This window comes from Osmia bicornis, chromosome 3 (genome assembly GCF_907164935.1).
Source record: "Osmia bicornis bicornis chromosome 3, iOsmBic2.1, whole genome shotgun sequence".
NCBI classification, from domain to species: domain Eukaryota; kingdom Metazoa; phylum Arthropoda; class Insecta; order Hymenoptera; family Megachilidae; genus Osmia; species Osmia bicornis.
Window position 1 is genome coordinate 10,481,062 of NC_060218.1, and position 26,652 is coordinate 10,507,713.

The window sequence follows — 26,652 nt, forward strand, 5'->3', positions numbered from 1 at the left end:
TAGCCGAACGTTGAATTCGAAAATACCTTCGCATCTGTTTGGATATTGTAATGCTCGTTTGCGTAATTACGGGCAACCGTGCGATTTATGGAGGTATTTCGACTTTTCGGTGACGACGTCGAGATTTAGTCACAGTATTCGTCTCCCAGGAAGAAATTCTTAAACGCTTTGACTACCGCGACACCCATACGTAGATGGCTTAAAATTCCATAGGAGCCCATCATCCACATTTTAAGGAATTCTTTTAAATATTTGACGCGTTTGTTGCCGAGTTCAGTAAACCGATCTTCGCTGTGTGTCACCAGGGTCTAATTGAGCACGCGATATCGCGTCCAGGAATATAAAAAAATTATCAGAAATATTTTTGAAATCTTACTAAAGCTGGGAATACAAAAATTATCAAGTATCTCTTAAAAATAAATAAATGTTTGGTATTTCAATTTTTTATTATTTCAAGGACTCGAAGAGATTATGTAATAGAGTTTCCATAAACGTTGAATTATTATAGCCTGAACAAGGATCATAATAACTAACGTAACTAACAACAAATGCATTGTAATGACACATCACGTGTATCATTAACCGTCCCACTTTTACCATTTACTTGCATGCTAATGAAACGAAAAATAATAAATTTCAATAATGAGCAGTTGCCGGTTAACAACTTCCGCAGTGGCACGTGAGAAACAGCTTAACTGCTTTTCACGATACAATGTGTTTATTATTCGTGATGGAACGTTCTCAATAGTTAATAATTTAGGCTCACCTTTTCCCAATATTATTGGAAACGCGGTTCTGGGAACTTGGCGGCTTTGCTTTTGAAAGGGTTGCAAAATGAAGCGGTTATTCTGTGGTGTAACGAAGCACGCTAATTGCATTTCGTGTAAAAAAAAAAGAAGAGAGGAATGTGTGATAATATTCGCATGCTCTTTGGGTGCATTGTGTTAGGGATTTGATGAGAAACACCGCGATTCAGTAAGATTTAATTAATGGACCATAAAATGAATATGTTATATAGATTAAAATTATTTTATTATTATTAAGGATCAAGTATTCATTTTAAAATTACTAAATTTGTTAAATATTTATTGAATAGAAAATTTACAATAAAAAATTGTTGAATGACAGTTCATATAATAATTTATATAATAACAAAAGGAATTTGCATATTTTTTTGTCAAAATACAACAAATTTATTATAATAAATTTTAGATATAGTTATTGAAATATATGATTATTTAATTTTCAATTTATTGCTTCTTATGAAAATTATTATATTAAATGAAGAAAAGCAACTACATGATCCAAAATACCAGAAAATAGTCCTTTTCCAAATCATTGTAATATCACTGTAATAAGACATTTTCGAGGCTAACAACTTATTTATGTTCTGCATTTGACGATCATCGTTCTCAGCTACGTGGAACGCAATTCACCCTTGAACAGCAGACTGAAAAATATAACCAGGTCACCTTTGATCGCTAGTTAAATTTAATTTTCCATGCATATTAAATAAAAAATTTCTGATCGCAAACAAAATTTTATAGTCAAAATTATTTTATTTATTACAGTTTCTGGCACCGACGACCTTAGGGAAAGGGTTAAATAAATCTTTCTTACGGTCGTCTTGATATGATAAAAAAGGAACCAGTCATTGATATTCCGTCGGTGATTCCGCTAACATGCATCCATATTCCTCGTCGACGTTTCACGGGATATTTGCAATTTCTGCTCGTTTTGTTTCTATACAACATCTGCGATACACGGGTCGACTGTCACTCGCGTCTCGGAAACGTTTTATTGGTTGGATTTTATTCGCGAAACTGAAGATCCCGGTATGTTGACAGGTAATTCAATCTGACGAACGGTAGACAGACGTCTCGAAAACGACGTCGAAGAAAAATTCGCGGCGTCGTGTAAATGTTATTAACAGTAGGCGCGAATTAAGCGAGTTTTCGGGAGGAGTTGCGGACAATTTTGTTCCATTAGCATTGCTATTCTTTTTTTTTTTTTTTTTTTTTTAGTTTTTAATGCATTAAGATACTTATAACTTTAAACGCTTCAAACGCACGACTTCAGTTTCTTTTATAAGTACATCGATGCACCTAGAAAGTGCAATTGCATATTTTGCATGAAAAGCTATTAATTGAAATATTTCATGAATTATTGATATTTTTGACATTATACCATCATTTTTCATAGAAAATGTTCCGAAACGTCAATCTATGTGGACAAACAATAAAAAGTCTCCTTTTTAAAGAAAAGTGCATCTGCATTTTTTATACGCATCGTTGCACTTACCGAGCGCAGCTGCATTTCTTTTTTCCTCAGGATTACATATTTTTATATGAAACGTTCTTAGACCACCATCGAATACCATTGAAAAATCTTGAATATATTTTCTAATTCAAGTCTAACGTACAATAAAACGTTTTATATACACAAGGTGATCTTGCTCGAGGAACCGCGTCTCGAATAATTTAATAAATTCCTCGGTGCAGAGGCAGCATCCGAGTCTCTAATATCTGAAAATCCCCCAAAGACAACCTCTGCTCCTCTTCGAGATATTCATAACATTCATGGCCTGAAACAGCCACGTCGTTCTCGTTTCAGTCTGTCAATATCCGGTCGCAACGATCCAAGAATCGTAAAGAATCTCTCGTTCCTGGATCGTTCGGTTGGCCAATATCGAGAACATCGCGTTAGTTTGGTGTTTCCTATCTGTGTACAGGTATCGGTAACCGGTGTTAGCGTGCATACGAAAACACGCAAAACTGTGCCTGTACCCGGGTGCAATCGGGAGGCGCATATATAGACCCAGCATGCAATATCCGTGCAGCAAGCTCGAATGGTTTGGTAATATGCAATACCAGCCCCGCTTGACCCCCTCCTCAACGTAGATCGATTCGTGCAACGCGATACATCGTCGCGAAACTTCATCCTGTTTGGCCCGTGCTAGCTGCATTTTCTCATGGAACGATGGAAAAAATGCAGTTGCGCCGGTTGCGGATCGCTTTCGGCCTCCAGGAGACAGGTTGCCCGCTGACGAAACGCGTTTTCGTCCAAGGTCGGTGGTTCCGCTTGGTGAATTTTTCGGAGGTTGTTGTGCTCAAGATATTTAGGTGTATTGCTTTTAAGTACAGGATGGGTGAAAAAGGAAAGAAGTACTTACAGTACCGAGCATGGTTGCCTTCCTTAAGGAAAATGACAGTGTAGGAAATGCAGATCTCGCTAGTGTAAACGTTTAGTGGGGTCAATTTAATATTTCTTGGTTATATAATGAATTTTGTAATAATTGAGAGTTATATTAATTTTTAAATATTAATAACATTAAGAATTATATTAGCTTTTAAATTAAAACTAAAATTATGATATTGAAAGTTTAATATTTATGGTATTATTAATATCTCTTAATTCTTGATAATTAAAAATTTTACAATATTAATTTCTTCTAAACGAATCCTAATTTTAATATCTTCAAAATTAGAATTTCTAAGAAGAAATATTGCAACGTAATATAAGAGAATTAATAATGATGTTTGTCTAACTCGCCTATTACGATGAATACTTTAAAACAACGGTAAAAACAGCAATATGAAAGATAATAAGCTGGTTTTACGTAATAGAATTCATAAAGCTAAAAGTTACGTATCACGGTGATAAAGTTTGTTTACAGAACCGTTTTATCGCCTACAGGAAACTACGCACCTGTTCCATACATGTGTTTCTTGAAATTTTCAATTCTGTTTGTGAGCTAAATATTTTTAATACATTTCTCAACACTTAAAATTAGTTTATTTTTAATGAATTTTTAATTGCAATTTACGTTATTTAAAAGTAAATTACCATTAGTTTTCTAATATTCAAAACCTCTAATTACTTTGAACAATTATTCAAGTAATTTTTTATTAGCTAATGCGACTGTAATAACTTTTAACTTAGGGGTTCAAAGTATTATGCTTTCATTAGAACTCCATATAATAATTAAAATAGGCACTTGTAGATACATCACTTTGAAATTTCGAGTAAATCGTAAAAAAAATATATTCTGAAAATATAAAAGTTTAAAAAATTCCATGCATCAAATTGCAATTACCATCCCGTATACACTGAATAATTTTCACTTCAACAGCGCCATAGCATAAATGGTTAATTGCCAAAAAAACGACTACTAGCCTTTCGGAGCGACAAAAATGATATCAGATGCTGAGACAAAAGCGACGAGACTTACGGTTAGTCGACAGAGATTTTCGCAGAAACGAAACGAAGGAGCGTAACGAGTCGTAGACGAGCTGGATGCTCGTACAATTAATTAGTCCCCGGTCTGAAAAGGGTGGGTCAGACCAAGGTGGAATAGAAAACCGGATGGAAACAGGAACGCCAAGATGAAAGATGAAGGTTTTCCGTTGGACTCGAGCTATGTAATCAGAAAAGATGTACAAGGAGCGCTTGCAAGACCGCACTCGTCGCGGGAGCGCAAAAAAAAAGGATGGTTCTTCTTAAAAAAGAAATCCGGCATAAGAAATCGGCTGTGCAAACTTCTTTCAGTGTTCGCCGGTTCAAGCTGGCGAAGTGATTTAATTGAGCGCGAATGAATGGCGTTAAAGTAGGTTTCTCGTTCGAATCACCGGTCCCGGTGAATCATTGCGATCCTCGTACGTTGTAATTGCTGTAATAACCGTACGGGTAAGGTAACGCGTTGCTTTTCAATGGAAAATGAACTTTCCACTAAGAAAGGTTTCTTGGAAAATGGATCTCGTAAAGTAACTTTGTAGCGAAGAAAAACATGTCTTGAATGTTACGCCAGAATGAACGGTTTCTTGGGGGAAAAAGAGGGAAAATTATGTATGAGAAATGTACTTGTATTTCAAAACTTCATTTCTATTTCCATTTTTTTTCCCTTTAAGGAACGTTTAATTTTTAATTGATATTCTTTAGAAATGATATTTACTTTCAAATTGTGAGGCTTCTGTAATTACTGAAGCTTGAAAAAATCTAGAGTAAACTCTCGTTATATTGCCGCAGAAGGGTTGTAAAAGTAGGAAACTTTTTAAGCTTTCCAGCTTTTATGCAGAAGTGTATCATTTTAGTAGTGTAAGAGTGGTACTAGTAATATTTGAAAATCCATATGAAAATCAAATCACTCACATGGCAATATAACGAGGGTTTACTATAAAATCAGTGGAATCACCCAACCAATGGAAATTCTACCATTTTCATAACAAAAATGCTAGAAATTTTTCATTTAGCAATCTTTGTCTATTCTCTTATCAAGTCAAAAGTAAAACAGTAAAAGAAGGATGGAATTTCGTTTGGAATAGAGGGTGGGATACAAGAGAAGGGCGGTGTTAATGCATATTCGGAGCTCGTACTCTCTTTCTTCTCTTCTATTGCATTAAGGGGCACGCGATACGTTGAATTACAGCTCGACGAACGGAGCAACGCTCTTTCGTGCTGTTTATCGTCCGCATTCCATTAGAATGAGCTCTGGATAACGCTGAGAGACATTCCATCGGGGGCAGTAAAAATCTTGGAGAACGTTGTCCGACTCGTAAAGATACGGAGAGTGTCTAATGCAGCTTAGAAACGTTGACACAGTGTTCACGAAGCTATGGTGAATGGGAATATTGCATGAGATTATTGCATATCAGATGGCGGATTTCGAAAGACAGAATGTCCAGCATGGCAGGATAATTTGAAGAAAATCACCTCGTCAACCCTTCATTAAAGTTTTTGATATAAAATAACTGGTTGTCAGCTGTAGCTATTGTGACGTGATTGATAGTGTTAAATTTTTAAACATTGTATTTTAATTATGAATTTGAATTTTATTGAATTCTAAATCAAAATATTTGCACAATGGTTAAGATACAATTGAAGTGTTATAAAAGTGGTATTCACCACAAGCAGTGCCACTTCAGGAAAGGGCTATTTCTCTATTTATTTTATTCTAGTATTATTTATTAGGTAATTCTGATATTGTTATAGTGAACCTTGTGGGTGAGGTCCTAGAGTACTCCTATAGTCAAATAACAAATGAGATTAATTATCCCATTAATTTGTAATTAAAGTAAGTCTTATAATTTCCCAACTGCTTATATCAATAACAGTTTTCATTTGGTAATTAAAAATATTAAATGAAAATAAAGATCTAAAAATACCCCATCAGAATATTAAAATAATCGTTTCCTCAATTATTCAAACTGCAAATGACATTTTACTGTAGCAGTTAGAAGTTAATTCTAATTTGTAGAATTAGATATGAAAATTATAATTTTTCTCTAAAAAAAAGAAAGTAACACGTTTATGATAACAGCTAAAAAAGAAAAAGAAAATTGTTATCCTGGTTACACCTGATTATCATTTAAGAGATTATCAATCTCGAGGAAGTCTTTAAGTGTTCCAAGTTAAATGTTTTAGTTTAATAAGGTGGCTCGGTTTGTTGCCGTTCACGCGTCTTAAATTCAGAAATATCTCCCCGAAGGTACGAAGAAGATTTTCTTGGTACATTAACCGTATCGAACTAATTTACAGCGTTGTGAAACACCGATTACTAACCAGCTGGCTACATAACCAGAACTACATGCACAACTGCACCCTATTATAAAGCGTATTAGATACGATTTTCATGCGTACCGAGGGCGTTAAGGTTCTTAAAGCAATTGGAGCTTGAAAGGCGAACTCGAAAACGTACACTGCAAATCAGACGGAACTGCACATTTAAGCACTTCGCTGGTTAAAACTCTGGAAATTTTACGTAAAATCCTCGCAAGGGACAATATTTCATTTAATACCGGAAAAATAATCTTGAAAGATATTCTGGCTCAAAGTAAAAATGATATTGTAAACAAAATTAAAAATAAAAATAAGCTTGAGAAATTCTTTTTAAACAACAAACCACTTCTGTTTAAGTTGTAATTTTAAATTTGATTTAATTTCAGTTTATTAAAAAAATCCTTTGTAGTGAAGAGATACAAAAAATGGTAATTTCTTTAATTCTTCTGAATTATAATGTAGCTAAGTAATTTCACAATTCCTTTTTTATAAAAATTTTCAATTTATTATGAAATATAATAAAAATTCTACTCCCTGGAATTAATTCAACCATTTGTACCTAATCTAAATAAAGGATCACAGAAATTTTCTTAGTACATTTGAAAACAATTATCAAATCAATCTAGGCACGATCCATAAAGAATTTAGATTTATTCTGTTTCGTGACCTGCCGTTACTGTAACTGCTGTTCGTAGAACTATCCACGAATTTAATCGAGAATATAGATCACGCAATCACGGTAACTTACTTCGAAGGATTCGTGTATTCGTATCTAATCGTAAGAAGTAATAAGCAAATTTCATGCGAAGCTTCGATAAAAACTCCCCCGACGGAATTGCTCTTTTATACCTTAACGATGCTCCGAAGATGTATCGAGACGATCCGGTCACAAATATCGCTCGGTTAAAACGATCGAGCAGAGTTTCGTTTCGTTTGGGTCGAGCACGAACTTCATAAATTTACATTCTTGTCGCGAAAATGAAACACGTTCCACGGTGGTATACTACCACAAAACTTTGAAACTTCATCGCATTGAACCAACGATCAAACTTTTACAATTATCTTTTTTTGTATCTACAAGCTGCGCCAAAATAAGTGTGCAGAGTAGAAAAGGATGACGGCCACTTAAAGAATAATTAAAATATAACTATAGTATGAGAATAAATATTTATTGCAAATTTCCATAATTAAATTATGTACATATAAATTCTTTGGTATTCAAATTATTATTATAAAATATTTGTTAACAATAAATATAAAATTCAGAAAATGAAAATAATGTGCAATACAAAATTAAATTATTAGATATGTGGATATTCTTTGGTGTTACTTAACTATTATTATTATTATTTTTATTCTTTAATATTGGAAGATACGAGTATCATAGAATTTTGATCTGCATCACATTTTAATATTTTGATGAAATTCATCGAAGATAACCGGTGTTCAGCTTCAATTAAAATCTTTAATTTGGTAGATTAATTAAAATTTACGATTAACCAAAGCAAACATCAATTGCTAATTATAAAGTGTTAGTTTTTAATCAAAATTTAATGAAACTCTCATTTCATACGTGCATCTTGTAAGCTAGGCTGGTGAGAATTATTTTGAGTACTAATTATCATTTTAATTAATTTTCAAATTACAATAAAGAAGCAATAAAAGTATATTTTAGTGGGAACAAATTTATTTATATTATAAAAAAATCTTTAAAATTGATCTCTGATAAATAAATAAATTGAACAAGTATCTTAATTAAACTTTAATTAGACAATAATGTTCTCGTGCATCATCTACTAATTTGAACAGATCATGAACCTAATATTATCACGATGAAACCTTGCTCGTGTACAAACAATGAAGGAGTGATATCTATAGACGTTAAAATGACGCTTTCCTCTTATCAATTGTGTCTGTAACATACATTTTAACGTTATCAGTGTTACCGAGCTCATTCAGTCTCATACCAGGCCGATGAATCTATACACGGTTTGACGAACGAAGGCCAATTTTAGTGGCTATATTTTAAGGCCAGTCCACTCATCGAACATTTTGCATCAGGTAGGATATAAATCTTTCCCGTCTACGTTATACTGGTTTTTTCGGGCTCTTTTAGTCGAGGAATTTTAGTTTTCATATAGAGCGAAGAGAAGAACCGAAGTAATATTCTTATAATTTCAGAAAATTATTATTTATTTATGTGTTAATAGGAGGTGAAAAATTCAGCCTAAATATAATTTCGCAACAACATAATTTTAATTACTTTATTAACTATTAATCCTTAACTTATGATATTTTATTTTATTATAAAAATGTTTAATATATTGCGCCAAGTGATCTTTAATTAAAATTGTAATATTAAAAAGTTCACAGAGTAAAAAAGTTATCAGTATCTCAAAAATACTATAAAAGTTTAATAATAAGTATGACAAGACGACTGATAACGAGTCAGAAATAAAACATTGCTCGGATGGTATTAAGATTCGAAAAATAAAAGACGGAAGGAAACGTCATGACAATAAAGTAATAACCAGATATAATATAATTTTTGAAGAATCGTAAGTTCTTTTTACCACTACTTCGTGAGGCAGTTCCTCGACTACTTGCTATTTACTAGATTGTTACACCTTAAAATCTGACATGATTTGATGACATAAAAGTATCGTAAAATAACACTTATTCTATGTATATCAATTTAAAGCTTACAATTTCTTGAACCTAATCGTATGCACAAACCTTTCATTAATATTTTTTATAAAAACTGGATGATTATTAAAATATTTTTTTGCCAACCATCCAATTTGTATTAAAAATACCAATAAAAGGGTTACATAGACTTTTTCTCCAAACTTTAAGCTTTAAGTAGATATACCATATGTGGTATTTCGTAAAACTTTTATGTCATCAAATTGTGTCAGACTTCTGGCATTTCGAAATCGGTAATTCACTCTCGTGACGCAAGTTGTAATTCAAATATTACAAACCCGAATCGTATGTGTGGAACAATTCAATTTTAAGTTTAGTTCTGGTGACAATTTTCCCAGTGAAGCATCGTATGTATCCATAGTGTTCAAAGTTACTTTATTTGACTTAGAATTGCAGAAGCGAACAGACAGCTCTAACAAACACAATTATTAACCAGAGAAAATCATAAATTAATAAACTGCGTTATTTAGACAAAATTAGAATTCAGTAAATAAACAATGAAAAATAAATATCTACTCAATTAGAATATTATACGTGTAACAATTAATTACCTGTAATTAAAAAATGAAACGTTAGACCTGTTCATTATCATCAATGTGAAAATCATGATGGAAAGACAACGCGTCGTGTTAATATTATTGAATTTGAGCCTGGTTTCAAACATTTGCATAATACAGGTAAACAAGACGGCAGGCCGGAATATTTCATTGAACGTCGTTTAATTATCCAAGGCGATATCACGGCGAAAGCCTTTGACCTTTCTACAATAAATCCACGGCGAGCACAACTTAATTGGCATGTAAATGGATTTTCCTGGAACAGTTTCAGCACGAGTGGATGCGCCGTGGTCCGGTTGATTGGGAAGCACGTGCTCCGCATAATGCGAATTGGTTTACGTTCCCGTGCGACCATCTCCATTTATCACCTGAATTTTCCTCCCGATCGGTGTCCACCTACGAACTCTTTTCCCGTAAAAAGAATCGGTTTTTTCTTTTCTTTTTTATTGAAATTAAATTACGCTTTTCTACATATTGGGCGAGAGCTTTGTTTCATAACGTTAAAAATAGATTGATTTACATTTTCATTCATTTAGCCTTTTTGCTTGAAAACCTTGAATTGTTAAATAAAAAAACAGCAAACAGTTAATATAACGTTAAATTGTCATTAAAGAGAGGAAAACAAGTTCTGCTTTAATAAGTTCTTTTCGGAGCAATTTTATTCTGTTTTATCTGTCTCTTCTTATGGTAATATCAAAAACACAAAGGGTCGAGAGATTTTAAAGATGAATCGTTCGATCAAACAATTTTACGAGCGAACAATCAACAATCTTTTGATTTTGTTGATTCGACAGTAAGCAGAGTGGATAGAAGCCCTTGTTCGAAGTAATAAATTTCAGATCAACTATCCATCCTTCGGTGAACTTCTTTCAGGACGCCAATAATCTTCCACGTCGACCCAGATTCTTCTTATCGTTTCCAACTTGAACATTTTCAACGTTCCAACACTAATTCACACGTCAGTTTTAAGAAAAAACTGACCATCAGTTATGCTTCATACTTTTCCTAATTTCTTTCATCATCAAATTTTATCTTCAATATTTATGTGAATCTGTCGAAAAATATTGTTATAATAATTTTTAAGTATTTTTCTTGATTTTCTAATTTATAAAAATCACATTTTTCTTTATTGCAGAAATAATATTTCACCACTTTGTATCCTAATACCGAAATTCGAGTTATAAAAAATAACAATAATTAATTTCCAAATTTTTCATTTCAAACCTCCAACTTGCTATTATACCTTGTCTTACATTATTGTAGGAAATAAATAATACCACTGCCGACGGCAGGGGGGTTGTAGGGGGTCCGCGACGCGTCCGATCACAAAAAATCGACGATCAGTTGACAATAGACAATAGTTTTATTCATAGTTTACGTAGTTTTACAGTTTATAATTAGTTTAGGTACCTAGATTTATTAAAATCTATATTATTAATTTAATAATAATATTTTTTCATTCTTTACCCCCATATCTCGTCTAAAATTAACAGATCCAAACCAGAATTGAGATGCCAAATAAGAATTCAACGTTGCGTTTGATAACTTCAGAGATATTTAGATAACGATATACCGGAGAGAAATACGCTTTCTATTGCGTTGAAGCGCAGGAAGTGAGTCGTTCTTTATCGTCTCTTCCTTTACTCACCATCCTCTTTACGAAAGCAGACGCGCTTATCAGAGATCGTGGCTGGGACGGATAAATTTAGATGTCGTAAAATTAACTGACTGTTAACGGGCCTGAATCCCGCTGTTTATCGATTGAATCTGACACGAATATCTGTCCTTACGCCCTTGCCCTAATCGAGAACAAATGGATTGCGAATATACTGCTCTATCATCTGCAAACGATTGTCTAGATGCTTCACTGATACGTCGGATACATGCGTGATACATGTCAGAAGCTCAATTCCAGCATAATTGTTGTACCTAAGCAATCGAAAGACTGTTCATTCATATCTTCATTTTTTATTGCTGAAATCACAGGATGCAAATTGGAAAAAATAATATACCTATTAAACAATAACGGTAATACTTAACGTTTAATGCTATAATTTGTTTCCAAATTATCTAAATTCTGCCATACATGGATTGAAAAATTATTAGAAATATAATAAAAATAATTATCAATATTCAATTAATTTTGTAAGATAACAAGTGGAATAGAACAAAATTTTAATTTTAATTAAAATTTAAATAGAAAATATTAAAGTTATGAAAATCTTTTTTATTTAGTTCAGAAGTAAGAATTTCTTGGTATTATTACTTTTATAAATTACTGTAGATCCTTTGTTCGCGCTATACGTCATCTTTAAAACAATCTTTCAAGTAAAGGTGATAGGGAAAAAGTAGAACATTTTAATTCAGCAAACAAACAGTTATGCCAAGACAGCTGTTTACCTCGTTAAAAATGAGTATCCAAGTGAGAAACGTTACAGCATCAAGATTTTTTGCTTAGAATGAACCGTCATGCTTAGTTTTTAGTTGAAAACAGTAGAAATGCGTGTTACCTGTTTCGCGTAAATCTGGTCATGCACTGGTAAGGTGCAATTATCGATGCAACGGTGGTTTCAAAGGCACCGTTCAACTTATTTTTCTTCTCACGTGCACGAGCCATGAACACTTGCATAAAATGCTTCTGTCAACACTCTGTTATTATTATTCCATCATAATTTAAAAAAGAAAACTTATCTAATCTGTAATCACGGCAAGGACTGCGTAATAATGCACTTGTAGTGCATTTCTAATGCAATCAATCTTGTGAGAGAGATACTGCAATTAGGATTACATTAATATTGTAATTAGTAATCAAATTGGTAAAGATGTGGTATTTTGTAATAAAATAATACAGGATTATTAAAAAAATCAAATTAAAAATTAAAAATTAGGTTTTTTCCTTTATATATGTATAAGTTTAATTTAATTTGTATAAAATTATATTTTAATTAGATATAAATAATATTTTGAAGACAATAGAGAATAGTATAAAGATTATGCAGTGCATACGAAGTTCATTGACTGAATAATCAGTAACTGTACAATTAGTGATTAATTAAACTCTAATAAGAAAGAATTGGGTTCACCTAATTTCTGATACAGAACGAAACTCTACCGTGCAAATGGCGTGAATTCTTTTCTCTACGATGTAAGATTAAGTTGGTGGAATGAGAAAGGTGCAGAATTCAGTTTCTAATTTACCAGCTTAATTACACCATGTACTTTCTAATGAGCTGACTCTGCTCTATTTTCATAAACGTGATCCAGCTGCATCTCAGCGTTACCGTTGTTACTTCGAAAACGCAAGCATTATTTCTGCACGTATATCGCATTTACCAACACGAAGTGGCATTTTCCTCTTAAAACTTGCATCTATATATTTTGCTTTCTCGGTGCTTAATCATTGTATGCATCAGATTTTGAAATATAAAAGTATCACCAAATAGCACTTATGACATATCAATTTAAAACTTAAACTGTGAAGAAAATGGCTACATAAATATTTCGTAAATATTTAAAAATTTATAGTTGCTGAATTGAATAACTTGTTTTGGAACATCCTATTGATGACATATCTTTTCTTTCGTATATTCTTCCATTCATTTATTTGTTTCAAAAAAAGCTATATGTAATAATTTTCTTCAATTGATATACCATAAGTGCTTTTTCATAACACTTTTATGTTAAGAATTTTTTATTTCTTGAGATCCATCACTTGATATGCTACAATTAAATACATAATTCAATTTTAATTAATTCGAATCTTTTCTATTATCTTTTTCTAAATAACGATAATTTTTTTGAAGTAGTCTCTCCAATCTAAAATTGAATGACCACAGACGCAATGAAATGCTCAGTTTACAACACCACTATTTATATTCCGAAACAAAATTGTTTCGAGGAGGAAGTAGAATTGAATGGCTACAGACGGCAACGCGAGCCTCTTTCAATTCGCTTCTCCTCGAGTGTATGCGTGTCTCTCATTAATAATACAGTTATGCAACGAGATTCTCATATTAGTATCCCGCTGCAATACAGTACGATGACTGTGAATCGGATCCGATAAACGTAACGTTGAAGCTATGTGCTTTGAATACGACATACCACTAGGCACACAGCTTTAAACATTCGAATGGAACAAGGAATCCGATTGTTTCAGCGTTATTCTGTTTTACGGTGATTTTGGTGGGACCATTCGGAAACACAGCCTTAAAATATTCTCCATTTTTTAATTTTATTCATGTTAGAATATTAAGTTTGATCATTTAATACAAAAACCTAACTAAAATATGAAAAGAAACAAAATCAGAAAATTATCAATACTTAATAATAATTAACAGTATCGAAATTATTCTTTCGAAAATTTGCAAATGGATCCTTTAGACCCAGCTGATCCTTCTAATATTAAATTTCTCCGTTGAAAGTTTTATTTAAAGTTTTCTACCCATCTCTCCTATGGTCCTCATTCATTCCCTGAAGAACCTTTATTCTGATCTCTGAAACATCCTGTAAAGCATCTAACGGTCACAAGTTGAACCTCGAACGTCCACAAAGGCATAGTGTAAACGGTGATTGCATGGTTGTTACAGGCGAGGAAGTCGTAACCGTGCCTCCAGCGAGCGGAGGTCAGGAGAGTTGGAAAGTGCAAACGCTTTCTTTGAACGGCGAATCGGCGAGTGGCAATCGTCGGAAAGGTTGTCGTAGCCAGCTGCAAACAGTATCCACGGGGAAACGCACACGACCGGCACCACCGCCGCCTCCACCGATATCCTGCAAGGTCAATGCCAAGGACATCGACAAGTACTTCGACTGGCCGAACAAGGAGAACACGCCCGGTAATGCCGTGAACGGGGTCGAGGGAACGATCGAGGGTAAACTCGAAAACGAAGAAACGATCATGGGCTCGAATCTGAGTCGACACAACGGCAAGGGCCTGAATGGCCGGAGAACGCAGTCCTCTGGGAATCTATGCGATCCTAAGGGAAAATTGAACAGCGTGGGGAAGATCCTGGTGCCTTGCTCCAGTGCGCAGAGGGAAAGGTAAGAAAATTTTATTTTGAAATTAATATAAAGGAGGAAAAAATAGGTATAGTGTCCTTGGTGGAACCAAGAAAGGGTTCAAAATGATAGTTTAATAGTATGTATATATAAATATTTGCTACAAAAGTTTATTAATATTGATTTTTACGATGACATTTAGATACAATTAAAAGGGTGATATTTTTATTTTACAACGTTGTAATTACGAAACTAATTTCGAGGAGTTAATTAAACGCTAATGAGTAATATTAAAATTAATGAGTTCATGTTAACTGTATATTCGTAAAATGATATCCTAACATTAATTATTCTGCAATTTATAAATATTTTTGCAAAGAATTTTATATAAAATAGAATTGAAAATAAATGAAATTATGCCCCAAGGGTTTGATTTAAATTCTCCACAGTTTTGATGTACTTTATGATTATTTAAATAAATCCAAATAACAAACCCGGTTGCGTGGCCGAATTAGAGCAAGAAATGTTTGTGAAGCGAATTAAATTTAGTACTGTCGTGAATTTCTTGTTACAAGATATAGCTCAGTGTTGCTTAAACAACCAGCAAGGAGAGTGCATAAGGTCGCATAACAGGCTGGTCGTGAGATAATTTAAAGTCCCTTTAAGGTCGGTCAGTCGCGGAACTGGGGCGGTTTCCATTAAATCCTCGTTTGCGCGAAAACGGATGCGAGCTGAGAGGGAACAAGGAAGAAGGGCGTAAAAAGGGAGGGTGAGGGGTTAAAAGGCGCTCGTGTCTTGATCTCATTTACGTAAGTGCTGGTGTTTAATACCACGATACAACGATATGCAAAATGCTTCCTCGCCAGCATTTATATTTTTATAAAATTAAAAATATTCAGAAAGGATGTGTTCTATTTTTAATTTAAATATGAAAATTATAAAAATCATAATCCTCAAAGTATTAATTATATCCAAAAATTTTATAACATTTGCTCAGAAGAAAAATTATTTCTTTTCCAGATACAAATTCTGCGGCTCCTTGCCTAATCACCTAGACGATAAAGATATGCTGGACGATGATCCAAAAGAAAATAATAACACGATGACTGATACCATGGGTGGAAATCTCGGTGGAACATTGCCACACAAAAAACGATCGTTGGGCGTTCATTTTTCTGATGGTGGACCAACTGGCACTCTAGACCTTGTGAAACATCGATCGCAGGACTCTTTAGACGAAAATGATCCTTGGAGGTATGCCATCAGTCATCTCCATAGATTATCTATTTATTAAAGTAAACTGATATTACAGTAGCTATCAAAAGCTTCCAACCATCTAGGTAATTATTGAGATTAGGTTACACCTCACCGATTTTAATGAAATTTAAATATATTGTAACACTCTACATTTTGAACAACTTTTTCCTATACATATAACCGCCGCTCGGCCTTAATTTTCAAGATATTTTCGAAAAACTGTCGAAACTAACACATTGAATTCTGGCCATCCGTGTGCGTCCGTGACAACGTACGCATTAGTGTGAGATCGCCGCTTTTCTACTGTTTTTGCAGGCAGCAGCACGGCGACCGATATCAATATATACATACATATATTACGGGTGGGCTTAAAAATTAATTTAACTAATTTTCATGATTTTGAATCCCCGTAAGTGTGTCTGGTCGCCGTTAGGCGACCAGAATATCACTTTACCCTAACCTAACTTAATTGACTGATTAGGTAGAGTAGATTGGGTTAGGTTAGGCTATATTAAATTCCTAGCTGCCATCATAGCTACGATACATTGAAATCATAAATGCAGAAGTACACAAGGTATATATTGGTCATTGGTCGCCGTGTTGTTGCCTGCAGAAACAGTAGAAAAGCGGCGATCCCATACTAATGCGTACGTTGTCACGGACAAACACGGATGGCCAGAATTCAATGTGTTAGTTTCAACAGTTTTTCGAAAATATCTCGAAAACTAAGGCCGAGCGGCGGTTATATGTATAGGAGAAAGTTGTTCAAAATGTAGAGTTTTACAACATATTTAAATTTCATCAAAATCGGTGAGGTGTAACCTAATCTCAATAATTACCAATATTTCTTTGAAGGTACATAACTTCAAAATTTTAATAAATTTAAATATTCCTCAAACAGTTTTCCAACGAGGGCCATTTGCTCTTTTACCTGCTATGTTGTTAACTTCAATACAACTTTTCGTACCGAAGTTACGTCCATTTGAAGTTCGCATAATTTCTACGTAAAAAGTGGGTGTTCCTCTAATTTTGCAAGGGAGTGTATATCTAGTTTTACCACATTCATCAACTTGACCGTTTCTAGAAACAACTTTTTATTTTTTTTTCTATTATTTTCAATTGCTTCACTGTTTCAATGACTAATTAACAAAAATAGTCTCGGTTGTATAGATTTGTAATATTTTCATGCTTATCTTGTTCCTTGTTAAAATAAAGTAAATTATGTTAAACGTATATTTATGATTGATAGAAATTACATTAGTACATAAAAAAACACTTTAACAATTTTTACAATTTAACCTTTATTTAACCTTTACATTCTTCTTATATTCTTGTTTCCAATATTTCTTACTACATACTTATCCTTGCTACGACTTTGAAATAATAAATAGAAACAGTTTTCTTTAGAAATTTTATTATTGTACCGGTGCTTATTTTTTAAATATATACCTCATTGTCAGGCGAAATAAAATTCCCCGGAGCTAGAGTAAAACTTATTTAAAGATTTGAGCCTTAGTAAATGCGTTTTCTCGTGTTATCTAATTTAATGTTAATAAAAACAAATAATAAAATCTCTATCTATGTTCCTTGGGTTTCTGCGTTTCTGTTTCTATTCTCTTAAATTTATATTTTATTACATTATTATCTAAAATTGTCATTTTTTTTTTAACCAAGTTTATCAACCAAGAGGGCCGTCGAAGATTTGATAGCTCCGAGCCCAAGAATTCTTAATTCGCTCTTGCTGTGACTTTTCGATTTCGTATTTTTGAGGTTTTCTATGTTGCACTTGATGAAATTTCTCATATTGCACATACCGTAAATAATGGTGGCAATGAAGGAATAATCTAAGTTCGTATGGTCCATTCTTAACGTGATTTAGATTACCCGATACTTCCGGTTCGTAAGAAGCGCTGAAGTGGTGTCATAGACAGTTTCTTCTGACTCATTATGTAAAATTAAATCTTGCATTTCGTCAATCTCTATTCCATATTTGAATTGATGTCCTGGTACAGTGTCCTTGTGTCTAATATTTCGTTCCATGTGAATTCTGAAGCAAGTACGCTCAAATTGCCCGTAGGGGGCGCCTGAGTGCTGTCGAACTTGTTACTAGTATCTGTTGTATTATTTTCGTTATCAGACTTAACTTTTTAATTTTGTTCAGGATTAGATTTGACAAAGTTGCAGTATGTTGCGATGTGGTTCTTTTTGTAACATGCAGAACAGAATCTCAATATGGCTACTTTAATTTCATAGGTCAAATCTACATGCCGAATTTGTAAGATAGGCGGTAGGTTAGGAGCGCATGTATTTACAGTTACGTATTTTTTGAAGCTTCGAACATGTGAATAACCAGGATTTGTTGTGTTATATATTTCACAGTGAAACTCACTTATTTCGATATTATATTCTTGAAATTTTTGTTTAATTAGATCATTAGGAATTATATGGTATACGCTTTCCAACGCAATGATTGTATCTTGAAGAGGTTTAATTTTCAACTTATGGCTTTTAATATCAATTTCTTTGTGTTTGAATATGAGGGTATCTGCTAATTGCGAGCTTGATAGGAATATACAGATGAACTTGTGATGCAGATATTATCTCTCTGGGATCTATTATTTTACCTACTGCATTTAGGTATTCTTCAATGCCAATGTTATCCTTTACTTCTAAAATTATTGCGTGACTGAGATCAGGAACTTTCTCATCCATCATTTTTACACTGTTAATCCCTGAATAATTCATTCTGACTGAAACTCACAGATATTGAATTTGAATTGTATTAATGATTATCCGTTCTGGCTGGAACCCACAAACACTGTATTCGATTACCTCTTTGATTGATTGATTGTGAATACTTGTGAAATACTTTAAATAGATCCGAACTGTTCGAATGGCGATGTGCAACTGGTGTCGTTATTTCCTGGTTATAACGGGTGAAAAAATAGTTCTCGTGGTAAATTGTGGTAATAGATTATTGATGATTTCATCATTACGGAAAAGACTAATGCGATTGTTTCTTATTATCACACTTTCAGAAAATTCTCGTATGGCTCTTTTTATTGCAATAATAGATTGGACGTGATCATTTTATGAAGGTGCAGGGGACAAAGTTCCACTAGGGACAAATCGTCCCTGCACGGTGGCACTGCTCTAGAGGGCGCGAGCAGCGGCCCTAGGGATAGTGGAAAGGTTAGCAAGAGAAAAACAAAAGAGAACATTGGGAAGACGCGACACGAAATAAAGGCTCGTACAAATACATATTCAGTAAAAGCTGTATATATGCAACGAAAGTTTGGCTGGATATATGCAACATCGCTATCCCCTCCACTTAGGGGGATCCCCCTAGGCGAACCGAGCCGCTCGACGCGGAAACCGTGTAATATGATCCGACCGTAATATCGGTGTGACTAATACTAATTGAACGATAAAATTTTTTTATTTTTAACTTTTTCTTAATGAAACTTTTACTAACGAATTTGTGAGATTTTTCTGATTAAAATGGTACCAAACACGATATGATTTGAATTATATTTATTTATTAAAATAATAATAACCCGAAAATGAAATATACTAATCCCGAGGCAATAGATGTAGGCAATCAACATGTAAATACTTCTAGCAAAGTACTAAACTGGTCGATGGCTTCATAAACTTATTTATGCCATGGTTCAGTTCAGAATATTTCTAAGTAGCAGAACTATTGACTGCAAATTAGGTGCTTTATGATGTTAGGAACAGCCCGTGATTTCCATGAAACCGGACAGTTTCTTCCTATTGAAAATTAAAGTAATTTACAAGCTAACAGTAATAACAGAATGGTAATAGAATAAATAAACAACATAGAATTGACACCTTAGCTACATATTATAAGGCAGGCCGTACACCAAAGATGCGTCAAACACGCAAAATGCAACATACAACACGTCGCATGTTGTGTACGAATGTAGAATAGGTATCGCGGCTGAATACAAACGATGTGTACGGACGCAGAATCGACACCTCGACTGGATATATGCAACGTCTGGGTCCCAATGTTTGTTGCATATATCCAGCTTTTACTGTACACTAAGTCCCATCGAAGTTGTCGCAGTGAATTTGTAGCCAACTTCACTGCGACAAATCGGCTCACCAACGCTGCGTGAATGCGTTAGTGAAGTTGGCTACAATCTCACTAACGCATTCACGCAGCGTCGGTGAGCCAATGGCGAGATCGGTTCACCGACGCTGCCGCGTGAATGCGTTAGTGAATTTTTAACCAACTTCACTGCGACAAGTTCAATGCAACTCAGTGTATACACGTGTTGAGTGATTCAACTCATTCCCAACAAAGGGATGTTCGGCACATCCAAGTTGGCACGCTTGGAAACATAGTTGGGAACATTTATAGCTCCACAGATGCGTGAACTGTCGGATGGGGCATCTTTTGTTTTCCCCTATTCTGTATAGCCCGCCTTATTCTCTTACCACGCGCGCCATGTTATAATTTTCGATTCTTTCTTCTTTTATGTTACATCATTTTCACTTACTAGTTTGTAATGTTAGCTTAAGTAAACATATATATTCAAACGTTTGTGTCGTTCTTTTAAAACCCTAACATTTTAAATAATTCATATTCTTTTCAAACCGTTAAAAATGCATATTGAATGAAACTGCTAGTTTCGTATGTTTTATAATTTACTTAAGGAATACTGATGGCTTGTGCAACGTAAATAAATCGATGAGTTGAAGAAGAATGCAGTGTAAATTGTAGAAAATGGAAGTAATTTGAATGCCACCTATATTTCTAAATAACAGATAATTTAATGTTAAAGCAGAAATAACAGAATTTTTATTTTAACGTGAGATTATTATAGAAAAGAAAAATTACTTTCTAATGAAATTAAATTAAAGCTAAAAAAGAAAAAAATTGAAATCTTATTTTACGCTTGCGTAGTGTTATAAATAAAAGGATATAGCAGGATAAGATGGTCAAAAGTGCCCTTAAGCCGAATTTGCTTCGCAATGCACCATTCGATAGCATATCCCAAAAAACCATGGTACACCAAGTTTCAACCCTGTACCTCAACCGGGAGGGTAGTTACAGGGTAAGAAAGAAAAAGTAGATTTTGCCATATTTTCCCGTGACTGGAGGCAGGTCAACGAATTTGATTGGACGGCAACTTAGCTGCAACGAACAGTACAGTGCACCGATGAGATGTTGCGGAGGCTAAGGAGTGTCTCCGCGGTCTGTTCCGGCTAGGCCTAACGTCGTCACGCACCAACACCATTTGATTTTGCGGTGTGCAAACGGCGGGCTTAGTATGTGTGAGCGGTTCGACCAATAACGCGCGACGGTTTAGAATGCGTGTGCATTAGGCGTGACTAGAAACCTCTGACCAATCGTACCCGCATTCCTTAGCCTTCGCAACATCTCATCGGTGCACAGTACATGCATAGGTATACGTAGAATTAATTGTGTAGTAGCAGCAGTTTTTCGAAAATATCTCGAAAACTAAGGCCGAGCGGCGGTTATATGTATAGAAAAAAGTTATTCAAAATGTTGAGTTTTACAACATATTTGAATTTCATCAAAATCGGTGAGGTGTAACCTAATCTCAATAATTACCATCATCTAATTTATTGTTACATTGTATTAATTCAAATTTTTCCGCGTAAACATTTTTGGGGGGCCACAGACCTATATACAGGGTGAGGAAAAAGTACCGGAACACCTTGGCTACTACTACTGCCGGCGGTACTTGAACTTTATCGACTCATATCTCGAAAAATACTCAACCGAAATAAGCTCATGGAATTGCTTTGAAAAGCTCTCGATGTCAGCTACAAGAAAATTAAATAAAAAGTGGGGGTTTCCATTAAAAATTTTTAACTTGACCTTGATAGCTCCTCCATACTTACGCTCAAGGTCAAATACGTACCATCGTTTGATGCATCTGTTGAAACCCTTCAACTTATGTATCAAACATTTTTTCCTAAAATGTCTTGTTTTCGAGATATTTCACCGGGCCGGTACTTTTTCCTCACCCTGTATAAGGGACCCCTTTCAATATACTGTCATTTTCCCTGGGGTCGCCGACATTTTACCAGGGAAAATCTAATTTCATTGCCAGTGTATTAATTAGAAATATTTATAATCAAGTAATATTACCATAAATAATTTAAATGACATTTAAATCTTGCACCATAAATAATCCTACCCCTATCAATTGCAAACTAAACACATACAACTTATTTTTATTATTGAAAAAAGTATTAAACTATTTAAAAAAATTTCTGAATCCCTGAATGTACATAGATATCAGCAGAGCGACCTTGATCTAGTGAGGTGTCGACACGGGAATTTCGATTCGGTGAGGAGAAATCGCAGCGTGGACACGGTGTCTGGCGATTCGACGAGGAGATACGGTCGCGGGGTCTCTGTGGAAGACAGGTGTCACCGTAATTCGGATCTTGACCTGGTGGGCACGTTGCCTAAGCGAAAGCTGGACAGCAGAAACAGCGGAAAGTCCTCGGAGACTAATTCCTCCTCTTCCCAACTGTGCATCCCCGATGCGACGGACAACGATTTGTTGATGCAAATCGTGCACAAACCTGACTGCGAACTGGTCAGACATCGACAGCAGCTTAACAAAAGTATCGATCTGAAGCTGAGCAAATTGGCCGGTGGAGAACCGCAGGATCAAGGTTACGCTTCGGAACGCTCGCCGGAAGATGAACATCCACCATCGATGCCTGGACAGCCTTTCCCCAATATAACACCTGGTAAGTTGATTTATTTCTTCTATAGTTAGTTTGTTTGAGTGTTATTTAATTAATCGTTTAAGTGAAAATGACCGTCTATATACGTAAATAATTAAAATTAATCTTCTTTTAAATTATGAGAATTACAGTGGTCTCGAATGCCATTTTCTAATATTTTAAAAAGGATTTAAATATTCCGTTTTAGAATCGAAAATTTTAATTCTTCAATAATATTCAGAGTGAATAATTATGCTAATTTTAAAAAGAACATTTCTAAAATTGCTTACTATTTCCACCTTTTATGTATTCTGAACAAAGTGTCCTATATATTATACAGAAGATGGATAAGTTTTTAATTGGTAGCCAATAAAAATCCGAATTCGATGATATAAAATCCTTCGAATAAAGTCGCGAGAGGCAAACGTTATTACGCTTTCAGCAGCGAAGTATCTCCTCTGCTATTGGAAACAGATTATCGGCGAAAAATTGAAGACGGATAGGATGTAAAAAGATGGGGAGAAAAGGCATTGAGCCATCCGCACATTCATTTTAACTGCGACAAAGAGCCGTGAATTCGACGCGCACTTCGCCGTCTATCAGCGACAAAGGACTCCCAGAAGATACCTGCACGTCTTATCCGCGAAATTCACTCGACAAAAGTGTGTCAAGCTCGAGCTCTTCTCGTCCTTACTCGACCATTGTGTTTCTACCCTACTCCACTTAATGTGACGCAGACTAGACGGCAAAAAGCCCGCGAGTGCTGGAAAATGATAGAACTAAGGCGACGAATGAACAAAAAAATAAAAGAGGAAAGAAAGAAAAAAAAACTGGAGAGAATCTTAGGACACTTGTGACGCGATGAAACGTACGGGATATACGAGTCAACTAACTTGCGCTCATTAAGCTCGCGGTTGGAAAAACGTTTCTAAATTGCAACTCGTTATTGAAGGTAGATATAAGAAACGTTCCACGTTAAAACGCAAGAGTGTTTTTGATTTATTTTAAATTCACAGCGTTTGTTAATAACGTCGAGATGGAAGAGCAAAAAGTCATTAGAAATTCTTTTGATTGTGAAATAGAGGTGTGGGAAATATAAAATTTTCCAATTTACAAATTTGGAAATTTGGTAATTTGCAAACTTGATCATTTAGAAATTTAGTAATTTGGAAATTTGATAATTTAGAGATATAGATATAATTTCCTATTTAAAAATTTTCAAATTGAATAATCGATCACCCATTTAGTTGGAAACTGAAAATATTTCCATATCTTTTCTACCACGAAAAAATGGAACAGGTGTAAGAATAACAAAGCAATATAAAAAATAAAAGATAGTAAAAGTAGAAATAGCGGAATAGTCAGAAAACAGATTGGAAAGCCAACAAAGTTATCGAGTAACGTTAAAGGGAAGGCTTCTTTATAGAATCGGGGGATGAAAGAACTTTCGCGAGGAAGAAGTCAAATAATGCGGTGAATGGAAAGAAAACCGGGACAAAGGAGAATGAAGGAAAATTATAGAAGTGATCGTAAGAAGAGATAAGAAATTATTCGAGATACGCAGAAATGAATGTTAAAATGTGAATGGAAGAAAGCAACGATAGGGTAAATATACTATCCTAGAATGGTATTAAAGCAAGTGGAATTGGATGGAGAAAACGTGAAGTAAATAAGGGGAACAGTGGCGATGAAAGAAAATGCGAATTGAAGTATTCTTCAAGATGTAAGGAAACAAAAGAAATTTTGAAACCCTTACTTCGAAAGAAATTTCTAGTGAAACAAGATAACTTACCTGATAAAGAATACCAAATATAAAAAATAAGATTATTTGTAAAATATATAATAATTGGTGCATTAAACTAAAGCTCTATTTTAAAGGGCTAAATTTAAGGTAGAATGCACAATTTCATCTTAAAATTTAAAATGCTTCTGTGTTTTCATTCTTCAGTTAAGAAAGTTAATTTCAAATGTTCCAATTTAGCACATAATTTATTATCAAAGTTACGGTAATATTTAAATGACCTAAATTGTTCTTTCGTCGAATTTGATCGTTTATAGAAATCGCTTAAATCGCTTTCAGCCCTTAAAACTTTCTGTACTTTGAAAACTCCAAATATTGAAGTTTGAATAAAGTGCGAAAAGGTTGAACTAGAGAGAACTGAAAATTTACTTTCTGCTTTATTTTCAATTTCTACAATTGATTCTGTAATGCATACTTTTAGAATATCTGCATTTTTACCCAAGGTGGAATTTGAAATTCATTTCCTTTAATTTTTAACACTTTAATGATCGCGTATTTAAAGAAAAGAAGTTAAACGTGGAAATTTCTATAACGTATAAATATTATATTTCTATAGCATGGTAGTTAAGATTTAAATAAGACAGAATTTGGTTGCTCGTAAAATTTCAATTAGTTTACTCGAGAATTCAAATAGAAGCAACTCTTCATCAAATATTTTACTTTGTACACTGAAAACAGGAGGGTGAAATGAAACTTGGAACGTAAAAAGAATAAACGAGGTGATATCGGGTCTTTGACATCACAGAATTGCAGGAAATATATCAGACGGATCATGTGTATGCAAAACTTCGCACGGCCGATAATAATTCGGAAATCGAACATTATAGAAACGAGGACACCTGTATTGCCCTTGTTTACAACTCCCTCCCCAATCTTCTAGCAAACTTTCTGAAGCTTTCTGCCAAACTTTGCTTGCGTCTCGGTGTTCCATGAAAGTTTGCGAGAAAATACAAGTAACGGTATCTGTGTCAAATAAATAAAAGTCTCGAAGCCGTTCAACGCAAAGGGAAATTTAATTAAATCTCTGAGAGAATAATACTGTGAGTGTATGGTGAATTAAGAACAATCTTGAAACGATTAAAAGTTAGATGAAAGTTTGAAAAATATTGAGTTAAAAATTAATTACACATCGTGAAAAAATTAATTATTCGAAAATTTGGGTACCCTAGCCTCGGGTCGGATCGGGTCGGGTCGGATCGGGTCGGGTCGGGTCGGGTCGGGTCGGGTCGGGTCGGGTCGGGTCGGGTCGGGTCGGGTCGGGTCGGGTCGGGTCGGGTCGGGTCGGGTCGGGTCGGGTCGGGTCGGGTCGGGTCGGGTCGGGTCGGGTCGGGTCGGGTCGGGTCGAGTCGTCTCAATTCACGTCGGGCCGAGTAGGGTCGAATCGTCTCGATTCGGGTCAGACCGGGTCGAATCGGATCGGCACGCCTTCATTCGGATCGGTTCGGGCCAGGTCGGACGGAACCCCGGGAGGTTGTCGCGACAAGTTCGAGTCCCAAGTTAGCATTCGAGTCCCGAAGTTAAGTAGGTAAACGATGTATATGCAATTTTGATTTTCATTTTGAAAGATAGACGTGCCCTTCATTTCGTATCAGGCTAATAATACGCTAGTCAATGTTCTATAATTGAAAGCGCGTTCTAACGAGCAATCTTGTCTTCGCATCGGTAACTGAACGCGTTATTGGTGCAATTTGTGAACGAATAAATCAGCAAGCCAGTCATAAATTTGATCGTATCATACGGAATCTCAAGGAAAGATGATTCTATGAGAAAGACGCTTATAACAGGGCAAGTCAATTCATAGAAGCTCGTCTGTACAGAGTGTTTCATAATATGTAGGACACATTTATTATGTTGCTTTTTGATTTTCCATGTAACATACATTCAAACATTTCTTACATATAATTTTCTTTTATTACTTATTTTATAATTACATAAATATTTAAATTTAAAATTATGATAAAACATTGAATAAAAATGACTGTGCTTTCTAATTATTATTAGCAGTTGCAATACAAGAATACACAATAAAAAATATTGAAA

General features: G+C 34.6%; 1 protein-coding gene across 2 annotated transcripts in view; it reads left to right on the forward strand.

The window, feature by feature from the left end:
* The window catches only part of LOC114874315, a 125,338-nt gene that overhangs the window by 73,362 nt on the left and 25,324 nt on the right, over positions 1-26,652 (forward strand). For both annotated transcript variants that reach the window (XM_029183494.2, XM_029183495.2), the window contains 3 exons: positions 14,405-14,855; positions 15,834-16,067; positions 22,369-22,835. In XM_029183494.2, the coding sequence (XP_029039327.2) occupies positions 14,405-14,855; positions 15,834-16,067; positions 22,369-22,835 (1,152 nt within the window). The remainder of the gene's footprint in view (positions 1-14,404; positions 14,856-15,833; positions 16,068-22,368; positions 22,836-26,652) is intronic.